Genomic DNA, 11,138 nt, shown 5'->3' on the forward strand with positions numbered 1-11,138 from the left:
AGTCTTAACTCTTAGATAGATAGATAGATAGTCCGTTAGATAGATAGATAGTCCGTTAGATAGATAGATAGTCCGTTAGATTGATAGATAGTTCGTTAGATAGATAGATAGATAGATAGTCCGTTAGATAGATAGATAGAAAATAGATAGATAGATAGATAGTCCGTTAGATAGATTGATAGATAGATAGATAGATAGATAGATAGATAGATAGATAGATAGATAGATAGTCCATTAGATAGATTGATAGATAGATAAATAGATAGATAGATAGTCCATTAGATAGATAGATAGATAGATAGATAGATAGATAGATAGATAGATAGATAGATAGATAGATAGATAGATAGATAGATAGTCCGTTAGATAGATAGATAGATAGTCCGTTAGATAGATAGATAGGTAGATGATTTTCTTGGTAAAAGAAATTTTTTTGTTGAAATCAGTCCATAAACAAGTAATTTGAGTTTAGTGGTTCAGAGAGTCATTCTAGGTAAACTACGATATCAGATTTGTAATCTCCAATTAATATCCAGGTACAAGGAAAAAAAATGTTAAAATTGGTAAATAAACAAGAAAGTTGGATTTAATGGTTCAAATAGTCATTTTAGGTAAAGTACGATATCAGATTTGGAATCTCCAATGAATATCCAGGTGAATGAAAAAAAAATTGGTTGAAATTGGTCAATAAACAAGAAAGTTGTGTTTAATGGTTCAAAGATTCATTTTAGGTAAACTCCAACCAAACTAGAAGCGATCATGACAAGTTTAGTGATTTTTTAACTTAATAATTTGAAAAATTTATTTTTATTGATTTTCCCTTATTTAAAAAAAATTTCATTTTCCTCGAAATCTGAGAATGGTAATTAATCAAAGGAATTTATTGAAAAAATATATGTGAAAAAATCACTAAAATTTCAAAAAATCTTGAAGCCGGCTGCAATTTTATATATGGAGTTTTACTATATAAATACTAAGAAATTTTACTTAATAGCATATATTCTCTCTTTTTCGAAGCCACTTTTTTTCACAGCCGGCTTCAAAGTAATATATGTAAATCAATTTAAAACATATTTTTCGTTGCTGACATTTAGGTAAATAAGAAAAAAAAGTTTTCATACATATTTAATTAGATGCAAATGGTAAAAATGTTCTAAATTCATGCCAGTGTACAATGAGGCGAGAGGGAGAAGACATTGGACTCTAAATTACACACTGGTACTCAAAGTTTTATAAATCGTGTTCCGACTTTGGGTACTTGAATTTTGATTGGTTGGGTTTGAAACAAGTAGTGTCTAAACTTTGCAACCATTAATTTGGATCTACAAAGGGTTAATTTGAATATCATCATTGGAGATGGATATAAAATTATCGTACATTGTCTTATCCCTTAAGATAACAACATCTTTCTACATTATTATGACATTTACCATTTTAAATCGTGGTTGCCGTGTGTACTCTACTAGCGGTTGCGCCCTAGCATCTACGAGCTCTGTATTTAAATCAGGGTTGCCGTCTATACTCTACTAGTGATTGCGCCCCTATTTGTATTTAAAGGGGTAGGGAGGGCAAAAAATAGTCGAAAACCATCCTGTGACCAATTTTTAGCTTCTAAATTGGAGAACTAAATAGGCTCAGAAGCAATTGAAATATTAAACCACAGACAAAAAAAACCTTACTACTTTATGTAATAGGATATTGATTATAAAGTTAATTATGGATTTAGCCAATGCACTTATTTTTTGAAGATCTTATTAAAAACCTAACAAATGAGTATGTTTTAATTGTATAAAATTTATTAAAACAGGCCATTATTGTTTTTAAAATATGGTTATACTTATTTTTTTAATATTGGCAACGTTGTTAAGATTTAAAATGTCAGCACTATCATAAATACAATATCGTATTTACAGGGAGATACAGTGATAAGTCAATAGATTTAAATACAATATCGTATTTATAGTTATAGGGAGATACAGTGATAAGTCAATGGATTTAAAATTCGATAATTTAAGACTCCCTTTTGAGAAATGGCAATGGAACTATTCTTATTTTAACCTATATAAAAAGCTATTTCATTATTTATTTATAGTGGCTTAATTTAACTAAAACTTACGACTTTGTATCCTTATATAAAAGTAACAGGATGTCTTGGGCTGTCTGTATAAAGTTTTAGGCTATTTTACTGCTTTACCTTCCCTAATTTTTATGAACTTATATTCTTTATATTCTTGAATTTCATAAAGTTTTACATATCTCCTCTAATAGCAATAAACGTATAGGTTTAAAATGTAAAAACCGCTAGAAAAAAACATGTCTAGTATTGGTAGATGGTACCCAAAGAAATGTTAACTCTGAGAATGGGACGAGACATTGGGCTGTAAATTATACTGGTACCCAATGTTTTACTACAACTATTTCTCATTTGTTGGCTTTCAAACATAAATCTTCAGTGTACAAACAGTTCCACCAATTATTTTAAACTACAAAAGGGTTATTTCTTAAAATCTATCTTTATTTGGTATTGAAATGATTATTCCCTTATATCTGATCCTATCTTTTTATCTATGAATTGATAATATGTAGAACTTTGAAGATATTATGTCAAAACCATATGCTTTAGTCAAGAACATATATTTAGATATTTAATAAAGTAGCAAGTAGTTTGTCTGTTCGTTTGTCTGTCTGTTTTTGTGTTTGTACAAAACCTAATATAACATATCTAATAGATCTAGTATTTAAAGATCTAGCTTTTAAAAGATATAGTTGATTGAAATATCTTATTTATTAGTAAAATATTTATTTATTTGTCTGTCCGTTAATTTCTCGATAATCGCAAAACCAATTGGGTTTTCACATTAGGGAAGCTTTATATAGATCCTGGGATGGTTTTAGGCTATTTTATTATAAATTTAAGTCTTGGGATGGTTGTAGGCGAATCCGATTGTTATTCCTTTAGGAGTAATTCCCTATAACAGATAATAAAAAGCCTGACCTGAATTTAAATAATAGATCTATTTCGGTCCAGTGGTTTTAAACATTTTTAATAGTAAAAATGATTACTTACCCTGGGTCGTTAGGAACCTCCTCTCCACTGGTGCCCAGCTGCGCTAATATACTCGGATCCATGTTCTCGTTCTTGGTGGATTTACAAAATTTAGGAGCTAGGTGTTCTAGAGGGGTTAGGGGCCCTCTTTAGTTTACTTGTCAGAAAACCTAATTTAATTTTGCCATTGCTTATTTGGGTTTTTAAAAGAGAAATTTTCCTATAATTAGGGTTTTTGTCCGTCCGTAACGGATAGCGTTGATCGTTGATATACTCGTTTAAGAATTATCCTTTCAATTTTAAACTTTGGAAGATGATTCCTGTAACATTAGGCTTAATTTAGAAATCATAGCAATTATAAAATAGCAACACCAAATTGTAATCTTTTGGGGTTTTGTGCATCATCATTTGAGATGTACATTGTACATCAATTGAACGGTCATTGTCTTATCCCTTTAGATCCCTGTGTTTTTTTTTACTTTCATACTTTTTATACCTAATTCAAAAGTTAAATAAAAAACATTACATCAATACAAAATATCAAATGTCATTATTTCACAAAAGTTTATCTATTTATTGTACATATACACACCCCTCCTTAACCGAACTTTAGATTAAAAAAATTTCCCAAACATTCGGACAATTGGGCGTTCAAATATGACATAGTGGTAGTTAGAATCAGTTGAGAACAAAATCCCAGCCGTTCCTTCTTGCCAGATATCGCCATTTTAAGATTTTTAGTAAAATTGCACTAAATATCCAAATACAAACTTAAATCTTCTTTAAATTTTTTAGTATAATTTTAGTGAGACAGTCTCAAAACAGATTATCTTTGCTCCTGTGGCCAAACTGACTGCCTGGTGTCCCTAACAGAGAGTGCCTTTATGTGTTAACACAAGTAGGGATTCAAACCCATTCCCAAAACTAACTAATGTGGAATAGCTGTGTATTACAGCATTAGGTTAGTATTTTCACCACTAACAGATGGAAGGCAAGGCCAATCCTAACTAGAAACCCGATCATTCACCCACAGGCCCCAGTGAAGCACCTTGGAGGTCTACTTGTTTTCTGGGGTGTTGTTCACCTGCACCTATGGATTGGGCAGGTTGAGATTCAATGGTGCCCTCAGACTCCCATGAACCCTGCCATTTGGGCCAAGCTCAGAGTGATTTTACACACCTGACTTGTGCCCTGTCCATGAGATGCTTCCCTGCCAATCACAGATCAGCACAGCCGCCATGGAAGAATAGGTGCAGGTGGTGGGCCGCATACCTTTGCTCAAGATGCAAGTTAGCACTACCCTGAGCCCTGAACTATGCCCTGAGCCAGGGAGGGTTCTTTCTGAGGGAGTTGGGGACATCATTACTGTTTGACAAACCCGAGCTGATGGTATGGATCAATAGGTAGAGTAGCCATGGTCACCCCCATTCACATTAAGCAATGCATGAGTTGGGGACACAGTTACTGTTTAAAACTATCCATGGTGGAATAGCTGTATATTACATTATCGGGATCAGGCAATGCATGCCCCTTTGAATACCTTCTAGCTGTTGTTGGTGATCAGCAGGTTCAGCTCCTTGTTAAAGTTTTACCTGGGGTCCCCTGCACTGGAAAGTTAGGCCTGGTCTTGACCACTATCTCTCTCCTGGGGGGCCGCTTGATGCAGTTGCACCTCCTGGAGGCACATTGAACACCATGGGGGTGTACAACTAAGAATAGCCCCTGTTCAGTTTTACCTTTTGAGGGGCCCAGGCCCCTATCTTGATGGGAATGGCCAAGAACTTCACTCTACCCATATCCTGGTCATCAGTCAGCTCTGAACAGGTGCTCCTTGACCTCATGAAAGTCGATGGGGACAAGGGCTGTGGCCCCATGAAAGCTGCCCTGGCCAGACAGTTGATTTTACAGCTAGAGGGCTTCTTGTCTTTAGCAGCTGTTTGTGGGAGGGGCTCTGGGCCTTCCCCGGGCTTGGCAGGGCTGTGACCACTTGCTTAATGTGAGTGGGGGCGACCATGGCTACTCTCCCTATTGATCCATACCACCAGCTCGGGTTTGTCAAACAGTAATGGTGTCCCCAACTCCCTCAGAAAGAACCCTCCCAGGCTCTGGGCATAGTTCAAGATGCACACTACCATGATCTCCTGGAGGATCAAAATCAGAATAGGGCTAACTTGCATCTTGAGTGAAGGTATGCGGCCCACCACCTGCAGCTATCCTTCCATGGCGGCTGTGCTGATCTATGATTGGCATGGGAGTAACTCACAGCCCATTTTAGGGGCCAGGTGTGTGACATTATTCTAAGCTTTGCCCAAATGGCAGGGTTAATGGGCACCATTAGGTTTCAACCTATCCAATCCATGGGTGCAGGTGAACACCCCACTAAACATGTGGTGCAGGGCCTGTAGGTGAATGATCGGGTTTCTGGTTAGGATAGGCCTTGCCTTCCACCTGTCAGTGGTGAAAATACTGACCTAATGCTGTAATACACAGCTATTCCACTTTGGTTAGTTTTGGGAATGGGTTCGAATCCCTACTTGTGTTAACACATAAAGGAACTCTCTGTTAGGGACTCCAGGCAGTAGGTTTAGCCACAGGAGCAAAGATTCTCTGTTATTGAGCTGTCTCACTAAAATTATACTAAAAAATTAAAAGTAGATTTAAGTTTGTATTTGGATATTTAGTGCAATTTTACTAAAAATCTTAAAATGGCGATATCTGGCAAGAAGGAACGGCTGGGATTTTGTTCTCAGCTGATTCTAACTACCACTAGGTCCTATTTGAACGCCCAATTGTCCGAATGTTTGGGAAATTTTTTTAATCTAAAGTTTGGTTAAGGAGGGGTGTGTATATATTATCTAAAATCTAATTGAAGGTTAATCTATTTCTGTCGTCCAGTCTGAAAATTAAGATCTCGGAAATCGTTATACTGGTTATATGATGGTTCTACGCCATTTTCTTGTAAATAAAAAAAAACATATTTCTAATTCCTTTTCAAGATATAATGGTATAAAAGTTTTGAGCTTATTTAAATTTGGACCTAATTCATTCTTAGATGCGAAGCATCTCTTTAATTCTAACTTTATCTTATTCGAAAATAAATTTACTCACTTTCGATATCAAATAAAAGAGTGAATAAGCTCAATATAAAATTTAGAGTTTTAAACTTTTAAATAGCTGTAATTATGAAATTTATTTTATTTCGAACAATTTAAAATGAATATATTAAATTTAAAAAAGTTATTATAGGGTTGCTACGCATACATATAAAACAAAAAATAAAAGATACAGCTAAGTTTGAAAACGTTAGGACAATTCATTTCAATTCATTACAACATGAATAGACTGAAATCATACATAATTAAGATAGGTATACCTATGTATTAGGTATGCTAAGACATCAATTGACATGCATATTTTAAGGTTTTCTAATACAGTTATCAATCTTTGGATGTATAATGTTCTTGTTTAAAACGTTTCCTTATCGAAAAAGTTACTCTCTCTGAATAGAAATTGATCATTTTATAACATGGAAATTTAAACCATGGTTTGGCTGCGAGGGATCTGAAGGGATAAGACAATGGCCGATAAAATGATGAACATCCCCAATGATGATACACAAAATTACCCTTTATATAGTGGTTAAAACTTTTGAACACTCAACTGAATGAACCAACAAATTCAAATTCAAGTCCTCAAAGTTGGTAATCCAAATCATAAGAAAAACGTTATTTAAAAAAAACTTTGGGGACTAGTGTAATAAACAGCCCAATGTCCAGTCCCTCCCTCATGGTTTGCTCATCAGGAATGGAAAGAACAAAGACATTTAATTCAGATATAATTATACATCCCTTTCTTTCCCTAAATTAGTTACAAGATAGCAAAAGTAGAATTTTACTCATAAAAATGACCTAACACTAAATCCCTGTGTTTTTTCATGGTTTTATTTTAGATTTAAAAGATTTTTAAACATTTTGTTAGAGGATTTTTAATGGATAGTTTTTTACATTTATTTTAATATAATTTTATGTAAGTTAAAGTTATTATTAAATTATGTCTTGGCCTATAAACAGGCGGTTCTAATCCAGTGGTTATTAATCGGTTTCAAAGCCATACTAAGTAAAAAGGTTTATTCATTTATTATTGATCAATCTTAAACAATTAAAAGTTAACATAGAGAACAGAACGCTAGCCTGGAAATGTAGAAAAAAAGACATGTATTCCAAAAAATATATGCTGAAAATAAAAGTTTAGTCGAGACCTAAATCTAAAAATTTAATAGCCTAAAATATTAGAGAAAACACTAGAGGGGGAAGGGGTAAAATAACTGTATATCCCCATCCCAAGGAGGACCTTGTTTCGACTCTCAATTGGGTCTTTGAAAATCAACCAACAGTGTCGGGAATATTAACACAGCCAAGTAGCAGAAAACAATTTGCTAGCAGACGAAAAAGGTCCTTAGAAAAGAGGGCAGGTAGTTATCTGTAAACATCTATACTATACATCATTTTTCTTTAAACCATCCCAAAATAAAATGGAGAACTTATTTATTTAGGTAGTTATCGGCCATACTGAAAAATAATGCATAGCATCTTATTACAGACAAGTTTCCACGAATATTAAAATAAAAATCATAATATCAATACCAGTTTTGCTGTCTATAATACGATGTGATAAATACCATTTTTTGCTAATTTTATCTTTAGACTTATGATCATAATTGTCCTTGATTTCTAAAGTGTATCTCAGTCCGAGAGGCTAGGTGCAGTTTCCAAAAAAGTTTTTGTTGTGTTCCAATTTTGCATCGTTCAACTCTTCTACACAACATTTTCTCTTATTCTGTTTGTGGAGTGTAAAAACCCTCCTCCCACCCTAATTAGTAATCATGATCCGTGGCATTATTGTAAATTGTTGTCCCCCTCCCCCTATGGATCATGCTAAAGACGTTAAAAATGCAAACACCTCAAATTAAGTAATGGTATTGGGAATGTTTTGACCATTAAACGGGTGAAACTCATAAATTTGAACATACATATATTATATGTATTCATTAACAGTAAAAGTGTCTAACTATGACGTCAGAAAAAATTAACAATTAACCAATAAGAAGCCAGTATTAACTGTGGTAAAATATATAGCGGCCTCTCATTGGTTAATTGTTAATTTTTTCTGACGTCATAGTCAGACACTTTTACTGTTTCCCATTTTTTAAATCAAATATTTATTTATTAAATATTTGCTAAGATCATTCTAAATATAAATTACAAAAATACTGTCGAGTTTTTTTGGTATTATTTGTAGTTTTTTGAGTATTTTTGCTTGAATGTATTTTACGCTATTATGAAAAGTAAGTTTTAATGAGAAATGAAGTCATTTACTTACTACAGCTTGCACCATAACAAGGATTTAGGGGATAGGACGATTACAAAAATAATCTAATCTAATATAAGGAAGGTAGTAGTTTAATTAGAGATGGATGGGACATTGGACTGTATATTACACTAGTACCCAAAGTTTCATAACCATATCTTAATCTTAGGCTCAATTACTTGGGTTCCTTTTATTAAATTATTCGTCAGTTGTCCTATCCTTCAACTTAAATAAACCAGCCATTGTCCTCTCTCTCCCTGACTATCCGGGTAATTCAAATAAGGTTAAAGGGATAGGGCAAATGAGGATTAAATAATCCTTTCCCAAATTTATTCAATGGTTTCCAAATTATTTTAAGATGGTTATTTATCGCATCGTATTATAGACAGAATGAAAAATTATAATTGGTATTAGTGCTAAGATTTTTATAACTGGTTTAGAAGCTTTAAAAAATCTTAAGGACCTTATTTATTTTTAAAATTATTATTATTAGCAGAATTTAATACTCCCTGAAAATTACAGATAAAAATATTCTAATTTATAAACTTACTAGCCCGAACATTTTGTTCGATAAAGATATTTTTCTAAGGATTTTATTCTAATTTTTCCAGTTATCTGCCATAAAGCGAAAAGCTAAAATTATTACTATAATTTATACATACAGATACCCAATTCTATGTTTAACACTTTCTCTCATTCACCTTAAAACTTTAGGGGCTTTTATGAAATCTTAATTGATTGTTTAAAACAAGTCCAAACTTTCAAATAGAAAATTGAAACGAAGGGGTAATTCTGTATAATAATTAAAGATGTATAAATTTATCGTACAATGCTATTATAGCCCTAATTATCTCTAAGATTGGCCCTTACTTTATAAGATAAACAGTGGCTGCACCCCTAGCGTCTAAGGGCTCTATGTATTTTATATCCTAGGTTTTATAATATCAAAAAGTTACTGCAATAAGTTTGTTGCATTTTAGAGTATAACCAACATAATTTTAATAGGATAGGAAATTCTATCAGTAAATTTTCTCAAAAGAGCTTTAGAAAGGTGTATAATATACTTTTCTAACCATTATTTATAAGTTGGGACAAAAATACTAGTTAAGATCAACCAATCATAAAACAACACAAGGCAAAAAGGATTTTTTAATTAAATATTGTTAGTAAAGTGTTTGATTACGTGGCAAAACGTTCTGAAGACAAACAAATCTTTGATTGTAGGACCTTTGTTTGAAAGACCTAACAGTGCAAAATGCATTGATATTTTTTGGTTAGTTCTGCCTGTTTTGGACCAAGGCATTTTCCACTGTTTTACTACAGCAGCAGTAGAAACTCTTGATAACGTCTTTAGTTATGACGAGGTGTTGGACCGAGGTTCGAACCCTTAACCTCCAGATGCACAAAATTACCCCTTATGTAGATTTCAATTAGTGGTTGAAACGTTTAAACACTAAACTTAATGAGAAAACCAATTAAAATTGAAATTAAGTCTAAACCAACGAATAAGAAAACGTTATTATAAAACTTTGAGGACTAGTGTAATAAACAGCCCAATTTTTCTTTCCCTCAGTGGATAAAACCCTCATATTGAAATCACATATAATTTGTTGTTAGAAAGAGAAAAATTGCTTCAAAAGATGCATATTTCTCTTGCTATCTATCTATCTATCTATCCTCTAACTATCTTTCCATCTATTGCCAGGGTGAAGGAGACATTGGACTGTAAATTACATTGATACCCAATTATTTATAAACATTTGTTGGCTCAAAACCTTTGGGAACTTTTATTAAAACTTGATTAATCGGTCCAAACCTTTCAACTAATAATTTTTAGCAAAAAATAGGGATGATTTTGTTCTTCATGATTGGGGATGTAGATCAAAATATTGTCCATTGACATATCCTTTAATCTCCCTGAAAAATTGCACACACACACACACACAATCACACACACACACACACACAATCACATACACAAACACGAACTCAAAATAATTTGCAACTTTGGGAAGCAATGGCAAAATTTCCTTTTTCTGATCAAATGTTCTGAATGAATTATCCTACAGATTTAAAACACAGAGACAGGCTAAAACACAATAACTAAAATCACAGATATATATAAAAACACTTTACAATTATCCACTGTTAAATAATCATTTTTAGTATAATGATTATTTTCTATAATATGTCATAGGGGTGGAGTGCTTTTTTGTTAGAATTGTCTGTTTTGTTTGAGAAGTTGATCTTATACTGATGATAAAATGATGTAAAGTAGAGGGGGACCTCTCCCCCCTCCTCCTAATAATATTCTCTTTTCTCTTAACATTACTTCCCCTTTTTGGGATGAACGTGCATAGGACCATCTTTAATTCCCCCCAAACTCTATACTCCCACTTCCCTCTCCCCGCCCGTAAGTTATTTCCTCTCTGTTATGGCAATGACGGGCCGCTTTCCCTTTATAAAACTCAACATCGAGAGAGAGAGAGAGAGAGAGAGAGAGAGAGTGAGAGAGAGAAAGGTGGGATAAATACGTAGCCCATCTTCTTTCTCTCTCTCTCATCCATCCGGTAACCGGATGGATTCAAGAAGGGGGGGGGGGGGAGGGGATGCCCTGGCCCCCATATCCGTATGTGCATATATGTGTATGGTGTGTGTGTGTGTGTGTGTGTAAAGTAATGGGACGATATAAAATGTTAATGTAACCAAAACACAAATTTGTTCA

At 33.6% G+C, this 11,138-nt stretch overlaps 1 protein-coding gene across 1 annotated transcript in view; it reads right to left on the minus strand.

Moving 5' to 3' along the window:
* Window positions 1-10,579, minus strand: part of LOC145305965 (RNA-binding protein Musashi homolog Rbp6-like) — a 152,119-nt gene extending 141,540 nt beyond the window's left edge. Inside the window, exons 1-2 of the mRNA XM_080147877.1 lie at window positions 10,443-10,579; window positions 3,068-3,215 (exon numbers count right to left, since the gene is read on the minus strand). Coding sequence (XP_080004003.1) covers window positions 3,068-3,129 — 62 coding nt within the window. The 5' untranslated portion in view covers window positions 3,130-3,215; window positions 10,443-10,579. The remainder of the gene's footprint in view (window positions 1-3,067; window positions 3,216-10,442) is intronic.
* Between the last annotated feature and the right edge of the window lie 559 nt (window positions 10,580-11,138).

Source organism: Acartia tonsa, chromosome 14, assembly GCF_053477335.1.
Source record: "Acartia tonsa isolate MP-2025a chromosome 14, ASM5347733v1, whole genome shotgun sequence".
In the NCBI taxonomy this organism is placed as follows: domain Eukaryota; kingdom Metazoa; phylum Arthropoda; class Copepoda; order Calanoida; family Acartiidae; genus Acartia; species Acartia tonsa.